Source organism: Prionailurus bengalensis, chromosome A1 (assembly GCF_016509475.1).
Source record: "Prionailurus bengalensis isolate Pbe53 chromosome A1, Fcat_Pben_1.1_paternal_pri, whole genome shotgun sequence".
Taxonomy (NCBI): Eukaryota; Metazoa; Chordata; class Mammalia; order Carnivora; family Felidae; genus Prionailurus; species Prionailurus bengalensis.
The window spans coordinates 22,038,844-22,065,458 of NC_057343.1; the positions used below are offsets into that span (position 1 = coordinate 22,038,844).

Sequence of the window (26,615 nt, forward strand, 5' to 3'; positions counted from 1 at the left end):
TACATGTCTTATATCCCCAATTAGAATATAAATTCCTTATTCCAACCTGTATACCCATAGAGCAGATTGCCTTCAGATGGCTGGATGAATGAATCCTATACATTTTTTTAGTTTATTTATTCATTTAGACAAAAGCATTATTATAGAGCATCTCCTTGATAATTTACTATTATTTTCAAATTCACACTTCCATAACGTTTGAACTTGCTTGTAACTTTTTACTGACATCATTTGGCTAATAGTCCCACTTCCCTTGCCCCCACTTCAAGTCTACCTTTTCGTTAGGGTAATCTGATATGAGGTAGACATTTTTTGCGTTGTTTCTTTAGCTCTGTTGTGGTGGGGCTAATGATAGTGGCTTCTGGAAGTTTTTCTAGTTGATTTGAGGGTTGAGTCTTAGAAAAAAAATATTCTTTAAACTCATTCCATTTTACTAGTTTTCTAGTTTACTAATTTGTCTCTAGTCATTTACTTATGTGTGCATAATCCTCTGAGATGGAGTGTTCCTACTTAAATATATAGAACAAAGCTTAATTCACTTGGGCACAAGGCAAGCAAATGATGAAGCGAGGCTAAAATCCAGGGTTTCTGTAGTATCCCTATCCCATGCTATTTTAAAATGTTTCATCCAGAATTCTTTTGGAGTTATTTTGTTCTGGATGGTATATAAGGCAATTTAAAAAGTCCTTAAACGCATAGTTACTGGCTTATTGGCATGTGGGTATGTGTATCTCTGGAGCACCCAGTATAGCCCTTTGTTTAATTGTTTTAATTGTTTAATAAAGGAAGTTGATTACACACTGCTTGTGAATCTTCCAGTGGATCTGCATCATTCCAGAGTAGTGACAGGGCAATAAGTGGACTGATATACTTTTAATATGTGCTAGAGTTTGTTTTTTATTTTATGAGTGGAGAAATGTCTAACATTTGGCTCTTAACTGATTGCTAGGCCCATGTGCATATTATTTTACTTGATCCTCACAGCCAGTCCTGGCACTGTATTATCATCTCTGATTTAAAGTTATGTTACTTAGGGGCGCCTGGGTGGCGCAGTCGGTTAAGCGTCCGACTTCAGCCAGGTCACGATCTCGCGGTCTGTGAGTTCGAGCCCCGCGTCGGGCTCTGGGCTGATGGCTCAGAGCCTGGACCTTGTTTCTGATTCTGTGTCTCCCTCTCTCTCTGCCCCTCCCCCGTTCATGCTCTGTCTCTCTCTGTCCCAAAAATAAATAAACGTTGAAAAAAAAAAACATTAAAAAAAAATAAAGTTATGTTACTTATATACAGTCAGTTTTCATTCAAATCTAGGTCTGCCTAATACCAGAGACTACAGCCTATGAAACTAGCCGCTTGATATCTGAAGAATATTCAGAACAGCTTATCACATACAGGCCTTCAGAGGCTATATATCTGTGTCTGTTTATTGCTAAATATGTTTAGCTGTACATTATACTATCTTAGCGTTAGGGAAGCAAAGCAATCAGTCATTCCTTGGACTGGCATAGGAGATCTTAATGCTGGGGCTGAATATTGCAGCTGCCACTGCAGCTCGGAACCAGCAGGGGGCCAGAGTAGTGCTGGAAAGAGAAAAACCCTGACTTTTCTCAGTTTGAAAGTCTGCTCTGGTGTTTTGGAAATACAGCCAATAGGGGTAAGAATGTCGCCTAATTTTTGTTATTCACCTTCCTCCCTCCTGAAACACACACACAAAAAAAGGAGATGGGAAGCAGAATAGAGTAAGAGAAAAACCAGAATAATTGAGCTTTGTTATCTTGTTCAAGTTAGTCATGAGACCTTTTAAAGATTTCCAGATTTGGCCAAGGATTAGCAATTAGTGGACAGCTGGAAATGTGTGTGTTTTTTTTTTAATTCTTTATTTTTGAAGTATGGTTGACATACAGGGTTATATTAGTTTCAAGTGCACAACAGGAAATGTGTTTTTAATTCTGTCAGTTAAATTTTATTTCTGTGCAACTTGGATACCTCTAAATTATTTCTCCTATAACATTTCTTCTATATTCTGCTTTTATGAAAGCAATTTGAATATCTTTAAGCAACTTCCAAAGCCTCAGTGTTAATAATGTTTGAAATGGAAATTATGAGAAGGAAGAACTAGAGAAATCTATGTTTCTTGGGTAGAACCTATGGTTCTCAAGGTAGAATCTTGGTTCTTGGGTAGAATCTATGGTTCTCAAGACTTTATTGGCTTTTAAGGCTAACGGCTATCAAAAAATAAATTAAATGTTATTTCTGGGTTGCCTAAAGATGTATATAGCTGTGATATTCTGGATTTACACTGTGGTCTTTAGGAATAGAGAAAAACAAACAAAAACATGAATGAGAAGTAAAGAAAAGAAGTGAGAATAAGAGAGAGGTAAATGCCACTAAAACAGCCAAAGATCTGTAGTTACTCAAATTAGCAAAATTGCAATAATAGGTCTACAATGTTTAGCCTACTCGAACACATATGTATGTATACATACATATATTTTATAATGGTAAATGTAATAGTCATTTCTGCTATACCACTTGTTTTGAAACAGATATGTTCCAACATGATTGATTGATATATTAGGGAACAGTGTGAGCATAATACACTTTCCTTGTTTACTTTTGGGTAGTTTCATTTCAGAGAAGCACTATGGGAATGCACAAACCACCTTGCTGAACCAAGCCACATAGAAATACACAAAATGTATACATGCACACACTTCAATTTTTTTAATGTTTATTTTTGAGAGAGATAGAGAGAGAAAGAACACAAGCAGGGGAGAGGCAGACAGAGAGGGAGACACAGAATCCAAAGCAGGCTCCAGGCTCTGAGCTGTCAGCACAGAGCCCAATATGGGGCTCGAACTCACAAACCGTGATTCCATGACTTGAGCCGAAGTCAGACACTTAATCAACGGAGTCACCCAGGTGCTCCAACATGCACACACTTCAAATACCAACCAGCAATCTCAGTGTAGCACATATTATGAGTCACATCCATGTACATTTGGTATTAAAACTTTCCAACTGATTTCAGATAACCCTATTACCACTATTTCAAAATAACTCACAAACTACAACTCTTTAACACCTACCTTCGTAAGCAAATGCCAGGTCTTTTTCAAAGTAAAGTGCCATATTTATTATTTATGTTTATGTTATTATTATTTATGTACTTTTAAACCATTTAGCATGTAAGACCATGCTGTTTTTATTAGGTTCCTACCTTTTCTTAAAAAAAAAAAATTGTCTGTGATGAAGTTTTTGAATATTGAGTTCCAGCCTCACTGTACCTTGCTATTTGCCTCTTCAGTGTGATCACAGCCCTGAGCTAAATGAGTATGGGCAAAAGCAGGGAGGCAGAAAGTGTGAGAAACATATGAAAGAACCTAGGAGAAGATATGGTTAGAAAATATGAAAGATATGATGAGAAAGAAAAGATGTGTTCAGAACATAGGAGAAGCCTGAGGACCCAAGCATCTCTTCGCCCTTGGGCAAAGCTAACAGTCAACCCCAGAATACAACATGATCTGTTGGGATGCATCCTGGGTGTAAGGGGGCAGGTTTACCCTCACCGAGTTGGAAGAAACAGTGTAACCTGGGGGCTGGAGTAATGGACAGAGCAGTGAAGCCAGTAGAGACAAAAATCACAGCAGCAAGTTCAGATTCAGCGATTTCTGACTTCGATTAGTAGAAAACACAAAGCCAAAGACAATCTAAGAGAGTTGTATTGTCAAAGATATTTAAGTCTGAGAAGTAAAGGCTTGTGATTTCCCATCCCCTGGAAACTCCCAGACTACTGAATGTGATTCCGAAACAAGTGGACTGCTTCAGCAGGAAACCTCCCAGTCAGGAGCCATCCACAGTGACCTTCTCAGTGTGATTTTGGGGGATGGCTGGTAGGGGAGATCTCCCAGAGATTAGAGACTAGAATCAGGGGGCAAACAATTTGGTAACTATGGAACTCATTTCCTTTCCCAGACAGGGAAGCTTGCTCTTCCTGTCCAACCAAATATCATATATATTATGGATTGATGGATTGATTTTTTATCTCCCTTTTTTCATGTAGGAGTGTTTATTGCTGGTGTCCTTTTTTTTTTTTTTTTTTTTTACTTTGCCTTGTTTATTATTAGATGTCTTGGTGTGGGGGTGAGCCATAGGATGATAGACCATAAGGAGCAGCTTCAAACTTGATTGAGCATATAATCAACAGATATTGGAGCTGGAGGCAGTAAACAAGTTTGAGTAAGAGTGAGTGCACTGTTCGTCACGTGTGGAAACCTTGCCTAATGTTAGGCGGGGCCATTGTTGAAAGTATAGATGTAGGAAAAGGGTAGGTGTGGATGCTGGGCAACCAGTTGGAACTTCTTTATGGAATGGTTTTATGTAACACATAAATGTAACTGAGTGAATCCAGCTACATAATGCTTTGAAGTTCAATCTTACTGTAGATAATCTCACCCAACATTTCACTTGACTCTTGACTTGAAGTTGCTCTTTCATAGTGAGCCTCATAATTCACCTTTTCCTACCTCACAGGCCTGTCAATCTCTTGGCACTAATGCTAACACATTCAGCAGCCAAGCTGGTTAATAAGTGGGCCCTGTTCTTACGCATGCGGTTATTAACAATTGGTTACCTGAACTAGCAGGACCAAAATCATTTTTCAGGTTTGATATGGCTTTTGAAAGAGAGGATCAGGACCAGAGACCTCTTCTTTTGAGATTGTGGGGGCCAAGGCCTTGTAATCTGTTCTACCAGGTAGGGAGAGGCCAACTATGAATGAAGGCCACACAAAAAAAAGCAATGCAAAAAGAGAGAGAAAGAGCTCCGGTGACCTTGTTTAAGCTTTGGCAGAAGTTAGCTTTAATCCAGGGTCTCTCAACCTTGGTACTGTTGACATTTTGGGCTGGATAACTCTTTGTTGGGGGAGAGGATATTCTCTGATTTTAGGATGTTCAATAGCTTCTCTAGCCTCTCCCCACTAGATGCTTCCCCAGTTGAGAACCACTGCTCTAATCCTAGGCTTGTGGCTACATGATCCTTAATTTCCCTTTTTGCTGAACTTATTTGCATTGGGTCTGTCACTTGCAGTCCAATTGTTTTAGTTAACTTTCTCCTCCAGTTTTTATATGTAAATAAAAATAAATGTACTCATTAAACATAAACAACCCTGAAACCAATAAGGCAAAATTAACAATAATTTAGTTCAATAAATAGCACTAAATTGCCAATAAAACAATCATAAAAATATGTATTTGTGTGTTTTGTATTTTACATGTTAGAGTCTTGATTTTTTTTTAACATGACAAATCAGTTTTTGTGTCAATTATTGTTACTGCTGACAGTAAACACTTTTTTAAAATGTTTATTTATTTTTGAGAGAGAGAGAGAGACAGAGCATGATCAGGGGAGGGGCCGAGAGAGAGGGAGACACAGAATCTGAAGCAGGCTCCAGTCTCCGAGCTGTCAGCACAGAGCCTGATGCAAGGCTCGAACCCACAAACTGCGAGATCATGACCTGAGCTGAAGTCAGACACTCAACCAACTGAGCCAGTCAGGCACCCTGACAGTAAACACTTTTTTAACCACCAGTGTGTTATTTTGATGAACTAATCAATTTAATATTGTGCCTTTAAAAATTCTGTAACTAGTTATAAGACTTATGGCTAGTGAAGTAGATATCAAAGATGGAATCTAAGTCTTACAATACTCAATAATGTGAATGTGACTACTAAGGTAGAGGAGGTATTGGAATTCTGCATAGTTACACTACCACATATAGTAATAACTTTTCCCACCATGTTTTTGTATTTGAATTGCTGTAGAATCATTGCTTATTTTGTGAACCATGATGTCATTTGACCGTAACTTGATCTATATGTATCATTTGCATTTTTAACTTTTCCTCTCTGCTTTTCTCAATAGCTGATACAACTCCATGGCACTACATTATTTATAGGTTGTTAAAGTCTCTATCTAATAATAAACAATGAAAATCTCATTCTATGGAATTTTTTTCAATTGTGAATTAACAATGTAAAATAGAAGTTTTGATTTTGTATCAGGTAAACTAATCCAACGTTTGGACATTGGAACTCTCTAATATAATGGTAGTTGTATATGCTTAAAAGTACATTACAAGTTAAATTATAAGTTAACTTGAAGGACACCTGGGTGGCTCAGTTGGTTAAGCATCTAACTCTTGATTTCAGCTCAGGTCATCATCTCACAGTTCTTGAGATTGAGCCCTGCATCAGGCTCTGCACTGTCAGTGTAGAGTCTGCTTGGGATTCTCTCTCCCCCTCTCTCTCTCCTCCTCCCCAGCTTGCTCTCTCTCTCTCTCTCTGTCTCTCTCAATAAGTAAACATAAGAAATTAAAAAGAAGCTAACTGAGAAAAATTGATTTTTTATTTTTTAAAGTTTATTTATTTTGGGGGAGAGAGAGGGAGAGAGAGAGAGAAAAGAATGAGCAGGGGAGGGGCAGAGAGCAAGGGAGAGAGAGAATCTCAAGTAGGATCCATGTGGAGCCCAACACTGAACTCAAACTCACAAACCACTGTGAGATCATGACCTGAGCTGAAAACAAGTGTTGGACGCTTAACCTATTGAGCCACTCAGGTGCTCCTGCAAAGAATTATTTAAACTTCACTTATTAGTTTTATTGTTAGAAATTTGATAATGTTATTTTGAATCTATGTTAGGTATATTGAAAGATAACCACATCATTATGTTAATGTGTTTTGAACTAAGATTTTTATGTAAGAGAAGACAAATATAAAATTTAAAAAGTAGAGTTGAAACTCTGTAATGTTAGATATAAACTAATGATATTTTTTTAAACGTATTTCCTAACTTTGATCACTGAAGGATCTAGAAGCAGTGACATCCCGGTAGCAACAAGTATGCCTGCTACCCAAACTTCACTAAAAACACTGGAGCTCCCTGGAGAAATGGCTCATTCCAGATCTGTGACAGAGTAAATACAAAGTGAGGCTGGGACATTCTGGTGAACTAGAAAGCAATAAAAATTTGAGGAGTAATGGAATTGTATCAAAAGTATGCAGGAAGTATCTTGAAGTGGCTTCCACTGGACATATTTGGGGAAATTTGCACACTTATTATAAATACCTCTTCTATATCATTGCATATCCCCTAGGGTTCACTGGTCTCAGTTCAGCTCTGTGCAAACTCTAGTGTAGGTGGAACCATACATGGCTCTATTTCCTGCTGTTCTGCAAGCCCCTGGCTTTTTGCAGTGTCCACAGGGAAGACTCACACATGTGCACCCTGGAGGTACAGAGGAGTTAAACTCAAGTGTATGGCAGTTAATGCTCTTTTGGGAAAGCCTTTCTTTAATCAATGGAAAATGAAGCCAGTGAATAAATTTTATTCTTTCTCTTTTCTCCTCATACCTTAGCGGTGGTCCTGAAATGTGCTTATATGGCTCTTAAGAGGTTCAGTCTGACAAATTAAATAGGTGGCCAGCTTGATAATGCATATTGTCATAATTGGCTCTCCCTCCTTTATTTTATTCCTCTTGTCCCTCACTCCTGCTTATTGTGATTGGATTACTTTTAAAACTAATATTACATAAGGCTTTTTCTTCAGACTCTTCTTTTTTGGGAAACCAAGCTAGAAGGATGGCATCAAAAAAACTAATGCATTTATTGAAGCACTGAATATATAAAGATTTATGAACGATTTTTTTTTTCAACATTTATTTATTTTGGGGACAGAGAGAGACAGAGCATGAACGGGGGAGGGGCAGAGAGAGAGGGAGACACAGAATCGGAAACAGGCTCCAGGCCCTGAGCCATCAGCCCAGAGCCTGACGCGGGGCTCGAACTCAACAGACCGCAAGATCGTGACCTGGCTGAAGTCGGATGCTTAACCGACTGCGCCACCCAGGCGCCCCAAGATTTATGAACGATTTTGAATGATATTCAAAAGAAGAGAAAGACTTACCTCACCAAAAACAATCTTTTATTTGCAACCATTGGAAGTGAAGGTTACCAGCTTTTTACTCTCAGAATTGGTAATTAAAGGAAGAGAATTAAGCCATTATCATTCTTTTTCAATTAGAAATATAGTTGAGGAGAAGCTCTTTCCTACAAAACAGTGCCAGCCAATATAGCAGAAAGAAGAATAGAATTTTTTAAATGACCAGTTTTCAACCCCTGATGAAATGATTGATTTAGGTTAGGGTCATCAGTGAAGACAAATTCTTGCAGAAAGTGTTAGTGGAGAACTGTATATTACTGCATGCATGTTACAAATGATCACTCTATACCTTGTTAAAAAGGACAGAAAGTCTTTTCAACAAATAAATTTGCTATTATTACCTTAACTCATAGTAGTACCTTAATTATTACTTAAGATTTTAAAGTCGTATTGTATTTTCCTGGTTTTTTGCATGCCTAGTAATTTTTGACTGGGTGCCAGACATAAATTGTATGCTGTGTGCTTTACATGTCTAAAAATTCCCTTAAATATTTTGAATCTACTCTAGGATGCAGTTAATTTATTTGGAAAGAATTTTAACCTTTCAGAACTTACCTACTTGTAAGCTCTATAAGGAAGCACCAGAACAACTTTTAATCTAGAGCAAATTTGGTCTCACTGCCAAGGCAGTATCCTTCAGAATATTCAACCCAACTTTCCATATATTATGAGATTTCTTCATTCTGGCTGTTGGGAACAGGAACTATTTCCAGCCCTGTGTGAATACTGGGAATTCTTCAGCCTGATTCTTTCCATTGGTTCATCTCTTGGCCTTGGAGAGTTTTCTCACAGACGTGCTAATCAGTTCTCAGATGAAGATCTGAAGAGAATCCTCTGCAGATCTCTGGGACTGTCTTTGCAACTCTCTCCTCTCTGGTATTCTGCCCTGTGATTTTAGGCACATTGGCCTTCTTGAATTCTCAACCCTTGTCTCTTTAACTCAGGGAGACTGCCATGCTCTGTTTGGGTTCCCCTTCCTGTTCTGCTGCCTGGGGCTATTACCTTGTTTGTTTCCCTTCTCTCAGGGATTACTGGGCTGAGCTGCCTGGTGTCCAGTGTCTAAAAACCATTGGTTTATATATTTTGCCCAGTTTTTAAGTTATGTAAGACAAGAGTAAATTCAGTCCCTGTTACTTCATCATATCCTGAAACAAAAGTCACTGTAATTGTACTTTTTAATTACTCTGTTCAAATAATTTTTAGAAGACTGTACTTTAAGAAAAAATTTTTAAACATTTATTTTTGAGAGAGAGAGAGAGAGAGACAGAGTGCAATCAGGAGAGGGACAGAGAGAGAGGGAGACACAGAATCTGAAGCAGGCTCCAGGCTCTGAGCTATCAGCATGGAGCCTGATGCAGGGTTCAAACTCATGAACCACGAGATCATGATCTGAGTCCAAGTCAGACACTTAACCTATTGAGTCACCCAGGCAACCTAGAAGAATGTACTTAAAATTTTTTTCAAGTATTAATAGGATTAGTTAAAGAATATTTGCTTATCTGTTAAAATTTTTTTAAATAACTTACTTTTATCATCTTGTTTTCAGAGAATGAAGTTGTACCATTTTTCCTTCGGAAATTTATTGCCTTTTTTTGTGACTTAATATATGGCCACTTTTTGTGATTTCTTTGTGTGCATTTTAAAAAATGGTGTTTGGTAGGAATCAAATGTAAACACATATATAATCATATGTAGTCAGTCTTACTATATACTTTAAATACCTTGTCTTTATTTTGTGCCTTAGAATCATAGATTGATATAATGTCTCTCAGTGCTAAAATGACCTAAAAAAATTTTACCTTGTAGTTATTCTAAGCACCATCCTTACAAATTCTGAATATCTTCAGGTATACCAGAACTTTTTGAGTATAATCTTGGACTCAGGAAGATACAAGGCACTTAATACCCTTTAGTGATAATATCCATTTAACACTTTATTTATTTTTATTTTTTAGAGAGAGAGTGCAAGTGGGGGAGAGAGAGAGAATCTTAAGCAGGTACTGTGCTCAGCATGGAGGCTGACACAGGGCTCGATCCCAAGACCCTGGGATCATGACCTCAACTGAAATTAAGAGTTGGACACTCAAATGACTGAGCCACGCAGGCACCCCTCCATTTAACATTTTTTAAAAGTAGGGAATAAAACTCTATGTTTTACAAAACTACAAATTAAAGGAATAATTGACAGACTAATTTCTAGTCATCTTTGGTGCCTATTTCTTAGGTGTTAAGAACCAAATTACATTATAATATATTTAAGTTTAAAAGTCTACTTTAAATGAACCACCTTAAGAAATACATATTTTAGAATACAAATATATGTATATTAGGGTATATTTATTAAACATATGATATATAGATTAAGAAATAAAGCCAAGCTTTATTTGCTTTTTTCTTAAGGGTAATAAACAATTTAATCTATTTACAGATTTAAAAAATTTTTTAATAATTTTTAAAAAATGTTTATTTATTTATTTTTGGCAGGGGGAGGGGTAGAGAGATGGGGAGAGCAAGAATCCCAAGCATGCTCCACACTCTCAGTGCAGAGACTGCCATGGGGCTTAATCCGAAGAACCGTGAGATCATGACCTGAGCTAAAATCGAGTTGGATGCTTAAGTGACCGAGGCACCCAAGTGTCCCTGTAGATTTTTGCTTTGCACTTTATTTAAGCTCATATTCTTAGGGATGCTTTAGTTCTGCAGAGACTAAGATTAAAATACAGTAGGTCTACTGACTATTGTCAGTTCTGTAATTGAGAGGTCTGTCATCAGAAGAGGAGTTCTAGGGGTACCTGGGTGTCTCAGTCGGTTGAGTGTTCAACCCGACTTCAGCTCAGGTCATGATTTCATGGTTTGTGAGTTTGAGCCCCGTGTGAGGCTCTGAGTTCTCAGCACAACCTGTTTCTGATTCTGTGTCTCCCTCTCTCTCTGCCCCACCCTCCCCCACCAAAATAAATAAACATTAAAAATAAAATAAAAATAAAATAAAAAAAGAAGAGGAGCCCGAGAATTTTGATTGGAAATATAAACTGGGAGACAGAACCTGAAAGTCTTTGGGACTGAGGAACTAGAAGAGAAAACTCCAAAGCAGGCCCTGACTCCCTGACTGGCATTCTCTCAAGGCCAGCATGTATTCCAAGCTGAGTACATTGCCTCTTTAATTCCAAAGAATCCTACAAATGTTGTGTAAGCCTGTCACCAGCCATTCCACTCAGTTTTCTACTTAATTCTTCATTCTCAATTTTTGCAGAGAGATCCATAATTTTAAGGTATTTTACCTTATAAATCTACATGTGTAATAATGAAAAAGTGGTATTATAATAGTCTTTAGCCTTATAAATTCTCATTGAAGAGATATTAATCATCCTGAGCAGTGTTTGTGTATGTATATGTGGAGGGACGGGGGCTTCTAAACAAAGTAATTGTATTTGGTTTACGCATAAGTAGTATAAGCTGTTCTACTTAATATTTTCAGGGTCTATATGTTTCTGTGTTCTTTGTAATTTTCCCTTTTGTAACTACAAATGTTGTTTCTAAGTTTCAAAATATGCCATATTTTAAAATACAGTAAACTTCCACAAAATTACACTTAAAATTAAATTATGAATACTAATTCTAAAATCTTTCTTGCTTTTTAAAATCTGAAGATTAAATTCATAATACTTGAGTATTTCCTTGCTACATTTTTATTATGATTAGGAATCAGCATCTTCCCTGAGAAGCTAACATATTAACAGATGAATCTGTTATTATCACTGTCAACACACCTTTGTTAGAAACATTTTTAAACAGCATTGTCAGGCCAGTTTAATCTGTGGACAGAACCCCATACATGAACGACTATAGGACTTTAAAGGGAAAAGATGGGATGAGAAAAATATTTTGTTTATCCCTAGACTGTTTTGGGAGGAGGGAGCAAGATTTAAATTTGCCTCAGCTTTAATTGCTTTACACACATTCTTGTGACGCACAGTTGGGAGGGAGGAAGAAAAAGAGGGAGCTGTTACTGTGTGGTATGTATCTAAAAGAGTGCATTTGAAAGGGAGAGGAGAAAGCAGAAGCAAGCTGGTCTGACCAGAAACAGAACTGCCTGTGACAGATTAAGAGACAAGCGAGGCTTGGAATCTGAGAGCAAGCAAAGAGAGTGGAAATTTACAGCTGCCCTGTGTGAGTGTTCAAGTGATCATTTTCTGCTAACGTTTTCCGGTGGTAACTGTTACTCTTCAAAGAGAGAGAGAGAAAGTCAAGACGGGATTGTGGAAACTCTTTTCTCTGCAACGCTTTGGTAATAGGAGGCACCCTCTATTAAATGGAAGATAAAGCTACTTCATGTAAAGTGCTTTGAGCCCAAGAGAGAGCTGTCTTCAGCACCTCACCACCATGTGTCTACTTTTTGTTGCTTAGACAAGCCTGGACATTTCTGTAACATTTGGTGAGTATCAGCCAGGTTATCTATACTAGTTCATAGAAATGGAATTAATATGGTAAACTTTAGTTTTAGTAAAGGTTTTACAGTTACTGCTTATACATTCATTTTAAATTGTGTTGTTACCTTATTTCTTTGTGCATGATGAACTGCTGTTACTAGGAGAGGTTTAAAAAAACAGCAACTACAAAACAATACTTCTCTGTTGCCTAAGGCACTTGAACCATTACCAACTATTCTGTGTCCATGGAATATCTTATTTTGGAAATGGGTTTTTATTTACAGAGGGTTACCAAAAATAAAATAGTGGCAGTATACTACTTTTCATGTTTCTTTTTCAACTGCATAAAAATTCAGGAGTTACCTCTTTCTGTGTATTGTCACTAAATTTGAAATTATCAATGTGATGTTTGGTATCTTCAATTATTATAAATTACACCCTTCTCTCATAATCCCAGTGGAAGTGTTAATGATACCATTATTTACAAGGACATATAATTTAAATATTGAATGCTTCTGTTAGATCCAATAAGTGACACATGATTTTTTCCCCAAATTCTGTAATGAATGTAAAAATTAGACAACGTACATATCAAATTTACCATTTGATACAAAATGGATGCACATGGATTTCAAATTAAGGATTAAAACAGTTATTTTCTTATAGCTGATACCAAGCTCTCACATAATATTTTTGTTCTGCTGAAGAACTGTTATAGCCAAATGCATATATGTATACAAGCAATACAGCAGAAAAAAGAAAAATAAACTCATAAAAGATGTATTCACATTCCAAGAAAAACTTTAATTGTACAACCTTAACATAGGAGATTGTATACTCATTTTTTATATGTCTTTTTAAAGGCATCAGTGGAAGACACGTAATCATTCTTCTGTGGGAGGAAGGAAATATACATTGTTAGCTGCTAAAGTGAGTCATTGCATAGAGGTGCACCATTCTAGGCAAAGTTTCTAATTTCCTCTGCCAGCATCAAAAAATATGTCCTTAGTGATTCAAGTGAGTCCTTTAAGGCAGAACAACTTAGCTGAAATGAAAACTTCAATAGAGTGTCAGTAAACATATCAAAAGGGTTTATACCCTAGACATAATATATAAAGTGGTGCATTTCCTCTATGTGTGCAGAAGCCTGTAGAACAGGTTTTGTTTTGTGGTTTCTTTCTTTCTTTCTTTTTTTTTTTTTAATGCCTTTGACCTATGTATAAGAAGAAACTCAGCTGATCTTTGGAAACCTTTTCTGGACCAGTATCTTGCACTTAAAGTCAAAAGTAAATAAAATAAAGATAATATCACAAACCAACTTTTCTTCTTTACTGAAGTTCCCATACTTGGTCCTTCTTAGACCGGTGGAAGGTTTGCATACAGCTTCACAATTGTCAGAATAATTTTTTATTTTAAGCTAGTAAGTCACTGGTATTACCTTGGTGGTGGTGGTGGTGGTGGCACCATTTCTTAAGCCCATAGGAATGTAAATATAACAATAAAGATTAAGTCATTCTCAGTTTACAAATATTTTGTACTTCAGAAGTTTATTGTGAATGGGTTGTTGGGAATTTGGGACCCATCTTCCCTGGAAAATAATTCAATAAATGATTGACTTTTATTATAACCTGAGAACATATTACAGTCACAGTATAGAAAAACCATTGCCACCCTGAAAAATACTAGAAAAGCAAGTCTAGTAATGAAACTAAATGTAAAAACAATTCTATTGAATAAGACATTATTTTTATTTATCTTAGATATTAATGCTTGAAGAAAAGCATATTTAATGAGATGAATGGGTTTTGGGAAAGATGCTTATAAATAGGATTTCTAGGTACTTTTGAGAGCTTCCATGGTTGATTGCATTCCCTTTATGAGACCTTATCCCATGTTAAGATTAGTGATTTTTGTTTCCCTTGCCATAGGCATATTTCTAGCCATTGCTTTTACCCTTATCACCCATTTCTAGAGTCTAGCTCAGTGGCACATAAGTAGATACCTAATAAATAGTTACTAGATGAGGCCTAAACTTTTTCTTTGGTTCACAGAAATGGAACTGATGAATTTTTCCAAGATACCCAAAAAAGGAAAGGGGTTTAGGGGAGCATGGTTTTCATTATGAGAAAGATATGGCCTGATAAGAATCATTGAATTGTGTGACACAAAGCAATATTAGTACAGAATAGGCCTAACTATTCTGAGAAAAAGGGAAGACGTTGGTATAACTTAGTGGCAGCCCTGAATGAGTAGGGATGGTGATGGGGGAGGCAGTTTACAAGCTTGGTATCTCGAGTACATGGGACATTCTAAGGTAAGGTGTCACCGTTATGTATTTGCATAAGTGTACCAGGACTCATGAAGAAATGTGGCCTATTAGGAAAACTCAAATTAGGTCTATCTAAATTAAGTTTAGTGACACTGGTCCTAAGAGTTTCTCTAAAGTGCTGTAGTACGAAATCTAAAAGTTGGCAATGTAATAAACACATATAATGAAATAAACAACACGGTGAATGTAGATTGCACTTAGATGACTTTCAGTGGCAGAACAACTTTTCCATTTGATCAAGAAATACTTTCATGTTCTATTTCAAAAACTATAAACCTTGTCTTAATAATAACAATATCTAACCAAAACTTGATGATTGTTATGTATAATATGTATGTGCTTACAGGAAAGACTAAAAAAAAGTCAATTTTGAGTTTCCCTTGATAATTCTGTTGTAAAGAATAACCATTTGTGAATTTCAGTGAGATCTGATGCTTTGAATACAGGTACTAGTTTTTGAGAATACAGACCTAGCTTCAGACCTCTGCTATAAGTTGAGATTATGAAATTCTAATATAATATTCTCATTCATTGACAGTCATTAATCAGTAATAAATGTAGAAAATTTTAGCTCTGACAAATGCCTGGATCTGTCAACAGAAACATCGGTATAAACCTAATGAATGAAGTTACTGGTTGTTTTTCCTGGAATAGTAGTCTAGTAGGTTATTATTTGTAATAACAAATACATTAGCTGTTGTGTGTCTTCCTACCTTCATGTACTAATTGTGTTTTTAAAATTATTTCACTGGTTACAGTACACTAGAATTAAGGAACAGTTCTCAAGGACATGGGTTTCTCTTAAAAAAGAGTTTATATTCTGATGCAAGTCTGACCAAGGCTTCCAGATGAATGAGGATGCATAAGAAACTTCTCACAAGTTTTCCATTTCTGTGTAAATTGTCCAGTTTTAGAAAAGCTCTCTCCTAAACTCTGTTAATAAAACTTATAAAAACAAAATCATTCTTAGTCATTTTGAACTGAGAAAAAGAATGATCAAAGTCCTTATTTATACTCTATTGCCTACAGTTTCACTCATTTCTATAGGTTTTCAAGTGAAAAATTTAATTGTAGTGCCTAATTACATTTAACATATGTATTTTAAAATAGAATCATTAAAGAAGCCATTGATTGGAAAACACTTTGACATATATCATATGCTCTATAATGGATTTGGTGTCATAATATGCATAACTAGAATGATATGCTTTGTAATTTATTATCCCTGTGAAGGCACTTCTAAATTATGACTTTGTCAGTGGGGGGAAAGGGGACTACTTGGATACGACAAATACAGCAGAACCATTGGGAATACTTAAAATTTTTTTAAATATACATTAAGTCAAATTTACCCATTTAAAGAGAACAGTTCAATGAATATTGACAGATGTATATACTCATGTATATACATTAAAAAAAATGAATCTTACTAGCCCAATTATCTGCCATAGATGCACTTTGATCATATCATGTCTGTGAGTTCTATTTGCAATACAGATAAAAGAATGCTCATTACTGAACTTTTGTGGTTTTTTTTTTTTTTAATGTGGGGCTAAGTTTGTTTTATTTTTTTTTTAGTTTAAGAGAAGGTAATTATGCCTTAAGTTTAAATTAGCAAGCTCTAAGAAGGAATTTTGGAAATGTTCCTCTCTCACTCATTGTTGATTATAAAATAAACATGTGAATGGAAAGAAGGCTCATTTTTGAGTTGGCTTGCTTTCAGTGAATAATTTAAATTAAATAAAATGATTTAAAAATAGAATTAGTACATGAAGTTAGGAAGATATATAACCACTAAGTTAGAAGTTTGGTTACTTTTTATGTTTTTATCTATGGAAATCTTGAGATTTTTCTTGGCTTCAGAGATGAATTTCTCACTTCCTTAAACTTTTACGGGAAACCTTTGAACTATTTTTGAACAGTATAATTGGAGGTTAAACATAAAGGCCTGGAAATGCTCATTAGCCCCTACAGATAGACATTTATTCCCCTTTAAATATTTTAAGGAATAAAAAACAAGGAAATTGAATGTCCCAAATGACCTTTTCTCCTAGCTTCCTCTTCTCATTCCCCTATAAACACTCCTCTCCACTTATATCACTGAACACGTTCAGATGACTCACTCGAGTGATTGACTCGGGGCCACCTTTAACAACACTCACATGTAAGTTAGGGATATGAAGCATTTTACCATGTATCAGAAAAGGGAATGCTGCCAAAATCTACTACAAAATCTACAGGGCCTGAGTTCTCTGGGAGTAGAGCTGAGTAATTTTTTTTGGCTTTCTCTCCAGAATCTGAGCCAAGTTCTACTCTTTATGAAAATTTCATAGCCAAAGTAACAGAAATCATATTTGTTTGACTAATGCTTTGAAAAGACATGGTGACCAGATATTCCACAGTTTGAACTTTAAAACACAGTTAGTTGTTCAGTTATTGAAAAACATCATTTACGAGAAGATGTTTCCATTATAAGAGCATTTGCATGGCCTGTTAAACAAAGTTTGGGAAAAAAACCCAAACTCTGAAGGAAAAAGAAAATTTAGCATACATAAACCGACTACCCAGAAACCATCACCATTAACTTTTGTAAATTATTTTTTCTATGTGTATGTTTTGTGTATTTGTGTTTTGTTTGCTTTTAAACAGTTCCATAATATGGAATGCTGTTTTTAACATTTCCATTTTATTTCACATTCTTTGCAAACATTTTCATAGCCATACAATGTACTGCATTTCATCAAATCTAAGAAGCCATTGGTTATAAGTCATATACTTTATATACCATTAAAAAAGAAGGAAAACAACCTACTAAATAGGGTAAAGTTTCCTCAGTTGTAAAAAACACCGCAATTTCAGAGATGTTAAAATGTTTTTAATAATGTCTCAGAGAAAACCCTTAGTTTATCTTGCTAACGTAGATTTCCAGAAACAGAAGTAAATGAGAGGTTGTGAACATTTAAGAGTTCTAGATCCATACTGCCAAATTACTGTCCAAGTAATATTCCCATCAGTGTGACCCGAAGGGGAATGGGATCAGGGAGATGTACCAAGGGGGTCGTTTAAGTTGTTTTGTATTTTTTAAGCTGGGTGGTAAATATACAGGAACTGGTTACATTGTTTTCTATTTCTTCTTATATATGCCCCAAATATTTTATCTAAACCAAATTAAATTAAAATATCTAAGGTAAGGGGCATCTGGGTGAATCAGTTGGTTAAGCCTCCAACTCTTGATTTTGGCTCAGTTCATTATCTTATGGTTTGTGAGTTTGAACCCCGCATCGGGCCCTGCATGAAAGTGTGGAACCTGCTTGGGATTCTTTCTCTCTCCCTCTCTTTCTATCTCTCTCTGCTGCTCCCGTGTTTTCTCTGTCTCTCAAAATAAATAAAATAAACTCAAAAAATTATTTAAAAAAATAAATAAGATATCTAAGGGGAAAAGTGCTGTTGAAGCATTTTGATTAGCTTAATGGTGTCACAATCCACTTGTGAGCCAACTGCTGTAGCCAAGGCAGTGGAAGGAATATTTTGGCCACGCCTGGGTCATGTTCTGCCCTTTGGGTAGGGTGGGGTGGGAAGTAGAGCAGACAGGTCTATCACCAGGAGAAACAGGGACCAAATAGCTACCAGAGATTTTCTTTTTCTTTTACTTTTCTGATTCAGTTATTTCTGCTTCTATTGTTGCTATTTCCATCTCTCTCTTCTTGGAGATTTTTGGGGTGGTTTCCTTTTTAACTTGAATTCTTATTTATCTTTATTCCTGTATGAATTAATTATAATTGTAGATTCTTACCCTCCCACATGTCCTACCAACAATAACAAGGCTTCCTTTCAAGAATTATTTCTGATTTTTAACATTTATTTTGTTGAACCCTTGTGGGTTTGATTCTGTCTCATCTCATACGATTTTTAGTAAGCATACACAATCTGTTCACACACAAATATGTTTGCTAGAGATTCAGTTAAGAAGTTACAGACTTTCAGAACTCTGTAGGTTTTTGTCTATGTTCTTATGACATTTAGTTTTGCGGAAGTTCAAAGGCAACTTGACTTTTATCCTTTGTTTTTGTTAAGGTCATTTTATAGGAATGAGCTTTGAGAGCATAAATTTTGTTTCTTTTAAAAGCCACAAGACACTGAATTTGGGGTGTCATCATTAATCTCAACTAGAGAAGTTCTTTAGGGGAATAGAAGTTTTGATTTTTTTTTTTTTTTGTCTGCTGAAGCTATTACATCTTTCTTGCCTCTGCTTCATTTTTTAGATTTTTTTTGTTCTTGTTGGCTTCCTCCACCTCCCCCCATTGTTGTAATACCTGTTTTTGTAGGATAACACTTTATCTTTTCCACATCTCTGTAATATACATATATAGGTGCTCAGTAAGTGTTTTTTTAATGAACAAATGTAGACTGACTAATTTTGTACCTTTCAGTTGTCCTCAGTCAATTTTCCATGGGGTCGTTTCTGCTCTGTGCAGGTTTGGATTACTAGACTGTATGTGTGTGTATGGATGTGTGTTTTTGATCTTTCATCTTGGCTGGGTTTTAGCTGAAGTCCTTTTCTCTCTCTCTCTCTCTCTTTTTTTTTTTTTCCAGTTAACCTTTGTTCTGTCTCCTACAGAGAACTGATTTTGGAGGCAACCTTTCCTGCCTAAGCTCATAGGACATTTCTCCCCTTTCTTGGGCTGCATTTTCTTTTTTTTTTTTTTTTAAATAGACCCTACATTATTTGTTGTTTATTCTGTTTACTCACTCTTGAAAATGGAAAAGTACAACAGGGCCAGTGTCAGTCCACAGACGTTTGTTTGCTGCATGGCCCGCTATCAGCACTACGCTAGAGGGCATGTTGGTATGCGCGGCCTCCATAGTTTTCAGTGCTCAAGAGGCATTCCTCTAGTGTCAGTCTGTTGGATATAATCTGGCATCTTCTCCTGTCCCTGCTTCCTGCTTTGCTGAAATATAATGTATATTCTAACAACTCTGAGGTGGACTTTATGGAAAAATTACTACTACCCCTTTCTCCCCAGAAGGCACCATTTTCAGGACTCTGTCATTCCTTTTGTCTCTACCTGAAGCACTTTGTCTTTAGCCATGATGGATAGATAGTAGGAGTCAAAGACAGAATGGATATGGACCAGTGGTGAGCAACCTAGAGCTCACTGTATATAACCGGTCTAATTTCAAAATATGATGCTCTTTCTTTAAGAGCCCTCTCTTACAGTATGGCAGTTCCTCAAAAAGATTAAAAATAGAACTACCGTATGATCCAGCAATTCCACTTCTGGATATTTATCAGAAGAAAATGAAAATACTAATGTGAGAAGATATATGCACCCCCATGTTCATTGCAGCATTATTTACAATGGCCAAGAAATGGAAACAACCTAAGTGCCAAGCAATAGATGAATGGATAAAGAAAATGTGCCTCCCTGCCCCTGTCCCTGTCCCTGTCCCTCTCTCTCTATATAGTTCACACGTAAGTATGATTCACCCACAAAAACGAATGAAATCTTGCCATTGATCAATATGGATGGACATTGAGGACGTTGTGCTGGGAAAGTAAGACAGATGAAGAAAGACAAATATTGTATGAGTGTACTTATGTAAGTGGAATCTAAAAACAAAACAAAACAAAACAAAACAGAAACGAGCTCATAAATGTAGAGAACATATTGGTGGTTGCCAAAGGTGGGGGGGGGGGTGGGAGTGGATGAAATGGGTGAGGGACAGTCAAAAAGTACAAAGTTCCAGTTACAAAAAGCAAATAAGTCATGGGGATGCAATAAGTAAAATAAAATAATTAAACTAGTATTAACAAACAAATACAATGTATCTGGCCTTTCCCAAGGCATTTGGCAATTTTTTTCGATATCTTCATAAATGAAATGAAAAAATATGAGTTAGGGTGTTATGACTAACTGAATTCACCATTAAAATTTTTGAAAATGAATGCCCTCATTTTATAGATAGAACAAATGACACACAGACAAGGGTGATAATTTCTGAATCATAGTGGATCAGTTACCAACCCAGACCAGATGAAGTTTTGTTTAGCAGGTAGTATTGAGTGTCGGTGGCTCATTTGTTAAATGACCAGTGGGGTAAATGATGTGATGCATGCAAGTGACCAGCGTGGCTGCCCAGAGTAGGAAGGGCAGCCAGGAGTTTGAGGGCGATACAGGAAGGTGTTCAGTCTAGAGGTGGGGTGGGGCTGGTTATGATCTGAAGAGAACAGAGCAGTTAGGAGAGTTTCATCTTAATTTGTGGAGGATCAGGGGCTGGGGCTGCTTAGTTTGAGATACAGGTTTTGATTTCCCTCATGATATGGATCCCAGAACTGAAGAATAATGATCCTATGAAATTTAAAAATATTATTAAACTGATTTTATATATAGTGGTTATAGTAAGTAGATATACCTAACATATGAAAATAACAAATTCAAGAAAGGAATACTGTATTGAGGGGCATTATACTCTGTGTCTTTCTTTCCCTCTGTTATATGATCTCATTGATCCTAAAATGTTTATTTTCTCCATTTAATAGTAAGTTCTAAAGAGCAAAGATTGTATTTTTCTTGTGCATAGCTCTATCCTAAGTACTTAGCAAGATTCTCGTGCTTAGTACTTACTGATTGTTGAATGAATAAGTAAATGAATAAATGAACAAACCAACACGCAAATAAAAAGTTGGGACACAGCAAATCAGGAAATGCTGGGTAACTACCATGTTAACATGGGAGTCCTGAAAACATTTGTAATTTTACCAGAATTCTCATTAGAATTAGCTCAATACAAGGAGAACTGAGCAGAGCAATAAGTAATGAACAAAAATCACGTCATATGATACCATATTCTAATTTGTGTTTTGTTTTGATGTCAGGAAGCATTTAGTTGAAATTCCCACAGTCAATTATCTTTACCTTAGTGCAGAAGAACCACATGAGGAAAAAGAACAATTACACAAATGCATTTAGCTAAAAAAACAACAACTTATAATGCTAAGTATTTTATCATTAAATATTTAACAATCAAAGAATAAATGTACATTTTTTAAAAGAAAAAGTGTGTGAGTCAAAGAGCCAGAAATACCTAGGGCACTTAATTAAGACAATATCATACCTCAATTATGTCTCAATTATTATTATGTCTCAATTATTAAGACAATATCCTATCTCAACTATGTCTTTCTCTTTCATGAAATAATTTATTCATTATGACGTAGAACCTTTTGTAATAATAGCAGCTAAACATTATAGAGTACCTTACTTATACAAGGCCCTATGCAAGGTGCTCTACTTTTTAATCCTCATAATCCTAAGAGGGAGATATTATCATCGCATTTACAGATGAGAACAGAGCCTATAGAGGGATCACATCCTGTGCCCAAGATCACTCAGGTCGGAAGCAACAATTTGCTTGCTCTGCCCAACTCTGTAATGACTGTTTCAGCACCCACCCTACTTCCACACTACATATGCTTTTAAATTATATGCTACCTTCATTTATTTATGTGTAGGGCTGATTACTAAAGAAAAACCTAGTCTATCTTTATAATTTTATTCTTGAATTTTATTAAGGTGCATAATATAATATTCTTCTGATTCTTTTTTGCACCTGACACCATCCACTGAGAATCAGTGTGATCCTCACATGCTTTATCTTTGAATCCTCTGTCAACTTTCAGTATCCGCTTTAGAGGCTCCCTGGGATCTCTTAACTTGCTTTTCAAACTTATCCTTGCCTTGAGGGTGGGCAAGTTCCCTTCCCACTGACTTTCCCCACACCGAAAAGCTGAGGCACCCGACTGAAAACAGCATCTCTTCTGAAAACAAGAATTGTTTTTTTAGGTCTTCTGTTTTATCATCAAAATCCACACTTACCACTTTGATTTCTACTTCATAACATATACATATCTCACTGGAATTCCTGATCACAAACAACACATACTGAAGGAATTTATTGGAAGGATATAAAGTAGCTCATAGAATGGCAGAAATGCTAGAGAATCAGAATCAGAAATAGGAATCTAGGGGGATTAGGGATTTAGGACCATAACCATGGTTTTGCTATAGGAATAGCTAGTTAGAATGCTGCTATCCACTGATGTGCATGTTTGTGTGTACACGTTTGCATGATATCCTGCATTGATTAATTGCATCATTGTTAGTAAGAAAAATATTAGAAAAAATGGAATTAACCCAAATGTCCATCAATAGGGTATTGGTAGAATAAATGATATAGTAATTTAAGAAGAAAATGGGGCACCTGGGTGGCTCAGTCGGTTAAGCATCCGACTGCAGCTCAGGTCAAGGTCTCGTGGTTTGTGAGTTGGAGCCCTGCCTCAGGCTCTGTGCTGACAGAATAGTATATTGGATAAAAGTTATTGTAATAGAACTAACCATACACTCATAGAATGATATTCAAGATATTTTAAAAAATGGGAAAAAGTTACAAAATAATGTTTAATATTATTATATTTTTGTCTTAAAATATATTTATTTTGGAGGTGCCTGGGTGGATCAGTCAGTTAAGTGTATGACTCTTGATTTCAGCCCAGGTCATGCTCTCACAGTCGTGAGATCAACAACTAACAGCATGGAGTCTGCTTGGGATTCTCTCTCTCCCTCTCTCTCTCCCCTCCCCCACTCACGTGAGCATGCCCTCTCTCAAAATAAATAAATGTTTAAAATACATATATATATACGGGGTGCCTGGGTGGCTCAGTTGGTTGAGCATCTGACTTTGGCTCAGGGCATGATCTCGTGATTTGTGAGTTTAAGCCCCAAGTCTGGCTCTGTGCTGACAGCTCAGAGCCTGGAACCTGCTTCAGATTCTGGGTCTCCCTCTCTCTGCCCCCTCCTCCACTCATGCTCCATCTCTCTCCCTCTCTCTCTCAAAAATAAACATTAAAATATTAAAAAAGTGTATATATATATATGTATGCATATATAGATATATATAGATATATATATATATATTTAGGGCATCTGGGTGGCTCAGTCGGTTAAGCAGCCGACTTCATCTCAAGTCATCGTCTCGCGGTTCACGAGTTCGAGCCCCGCGTCAAGCTCTGTGCTGACAGTTCAGATCCTGGAGCCTGCTTCAGATTCTGTGTTTCCATCTCTCTCTCTGCCCCTCCCCTGCTCACGCTCTGTCTCTCTGTCAAAAATAAAGTTAAAAAAACATTAAAAATATATATGTTTATTTCTATATGTATAAAAAATTTCAGGAGGAATATATACCAAAGTTTTTTTCTCTAGGTGGTTAATTAATGGAACACTTTGATTTATTATATCATATTTCTGAAGTGTTTGAAATGTTTTTGTTAATAACTATAAAGTACATGAATATGCCTCTCCTCACTGAAGCTTTCAATTATAATTTTCTCCCTAATACTTATATTTTTAGTGTAAGTAGGGCAATGACAGCCATATTTAGCTTTCTCTGCTCTACGTAAATAGATGTTCTCAAAAACAAGAATTAATACTCCTTTTCCTCACTCTCCTCACCCTCCACTGTGGTAGGCCTCATTTCTTTAGTGAGTATGGCCAACTGAATATGGAAGAGTAAATAAAGAACAGATTCTAAATAGTTTCACATTGCAATTTTGTGATTGTCATGGAGTAGCATTAAATATTGCTTTACCACAGTATGTAGATTCTAATCCCACTTTTGTTTTACATTTTTATTTTATCTATCATTGTTGTCATCACTCTCATCAGTTAAAATAACTAGTTTTAAATATCAGCTTATTCTCTAAAAGTACTCCTTTTCCCATTGGGATTTTTTCCCAATCATTGTATTGTAGAAAAGAATTTTAAACTTTGAGTAAAAACTATTAGGCAAAGTTTTAAAAATATGTCTTAAAATACTTATATGTATTTAAATTTGGTGTAAAACTTGATGAAACTCATTTTAGTTTGATCAATATTTAAAAAAATTGTTTTAAATGTTTTATTTATTTTTGAGCAAGAGAGCATGAGCTGGGGAGGGGTAGAGAGAGGGGAACAGAGGATCCAAAACAGGCTCTGTGCTGACAGCAGTGAGCTCAGTGCAGGGCTTGAACTCATGGACCTTGAGATTGTGACCTGAGCTGACGTCAGACTCTCAAGCAACAGAGCCATCCAGGCACCCCTAGTTTGATCAATATTAATATTTCAAATTATTAAATTAAGATTATTAGAAACTTATAAGACATTTTGGTATAGTAATTTAATCATGTTAAGAGTTAAAATAATTGCAAACTGGTGGAACCACTCTGGAAACAGTATGGAGTTTCCTTACAAAGTTGGGAACTTGCAGCCCAACATTTATAGCAGCATTATCTACAATAGCCAAATTATGGAAACAGCCCAGGTGTCCATTGACTGATGAATGGATAAAGAAGATGTGGTTTATATATACACAGTGGGATATTACTCAGCCATAAAAAAGAATGAAATCTTGCCATCTGTAACAATATGGATGGACATGTAGGGCATTGTGCTAAATGAAATGTCAGACAGAGAAAGACAAATACCATATGACTTCACTTATGTGGAATTTAAGAAACAAAACAAACAAGCAAAGGGAAGAAAAAAAGAGAGAGCAGCAAACCACGAAACAGACTCCTAACTATAGAGAAAAAACATGGTTACCAGAGGGGAGGTGGGTGGGAGGATGGGTGAAATAGGTGGTGGGGATTAAGGAGGGCACTTGTGATGAGCACTGGGTGATGTATGAAATGTTGAATCACTTCATTTTATTTATTGAACACCTGAAAATAACATTACACTGTTAACTGACCAGAATTTGATTTAAAACTTTAGGAAAAAAATTAAAAAGAGTTAAATTCATGATTTTTGTTTGCTTATTTGTTTGTTTTTAGCATTCTGTATTGGAAGAAGAGATTTCTATAGATGAAAAAGATGCCTTTGTTTAGTAAATCACACAAAAGTCCAGCAGAAATCGTGAAAACTCTGAAAGACAATTTGGCCATTTTGGAAAAGCAAGACAAAAAAACAGACAAGGTATGAACTAAAACAATAATGTTATTTTTTAAATGCGTATGTTCCAAAACCAAAAACCAGTATAAAAGCTTGATGAAGAATCCCAAATATGGTCTGTGATGCTCACATAAAGTTTCTATAAATACATTTAAGTGCGGCGGGGCACCTGGGTAGCTCAGTCGGTTAAGCATCCAACTTCAGCTCAGGTCATGATCTCACAGTTCATGGGTTTGAGCCCCATGTCGAGCCCCATGTCTGTGCTGTCAGCACAGAGCTTGGAGCCTGCTTCGGATTCTGTGTGTCTCTCTCTCCCTCTCCCCTGCTCACCCTCTGTCTGTCTGTCTGTCTGTCTCTCTCTCCCTCTCAAAAATAAATAAACATTAAAAAAAATAAAAAAAATAAATTGATTTCAGGTTTTATGCAATTGTTAAGTCTGTTGCCTTGAACTCTTAGTTCACTCTCTTGAGCCTCTGACCAAACTTGGATCCCTTTAGACTATAGAGCTTAAAAATCTAAGGGGTTACACTGGAATATAATGTTATACTGACATGAAGGATAAAACAGTTTTTGTTTTTTGGGTTTTGGTGGGGGTTTTTTTGAGAGAGAGAGAGAGACAGAGAGAGAGACAGAGAGAGAGACAGAGAGACAGAGAGACAGGGCATGCACAAGTGGGAGAGGGTCCGAGAGAGAGGGAGAGAGAGAATCCCAAGCAGGCTCCATGCTGTCACTGTGGAACCTGATGTGGAGCTTGATCTCATGACTGTGAGATCATGACCTGAGCTAAAATCAAGAGTCATATGTTTAACTGGGTGAGCCACCCCAGGTACCCCAAGACATTTTTATTTAAAGATCAACTGATAATTTCTACGACACTGAACCTCA

General features: G+C 36.3%; 1 protein-coding gene across 7 annotated transcripts in view; it reads left to right on the plus strand.

Moving 5' to 3' along the window:
* CAB39L (calcium binding protein 39 like) overlaps window positions 1-26,615 on the plus strand; it is a 128,569-nt gene that overhangs the window by 22,627 nt on the left and 79,327 nt on the right. For 5 of the 7 annotated variants that reach the window (XM_043578671.1, XM_043578725.1, XM_043578697.1 and 2 more), the window contains one exon: window positions 25,613-25,754. In XM_043578671.1, the coding sequence (XP_043434606.1) occupies window positions 25,644-25,754 (111 nt within the window). In that variant the 5' untranslated portion in view covers window positions 25,613-25,643. Of the gene's footprint in view, window positions 1-12,221; window positions 12,425-25,612; window positions 25,755-26,615 lie in introns of all 7 variants that reach the window. The other 2 variants (XM_043578689.1, XM_043578706.1) reach the window with 1 other exon arrangement.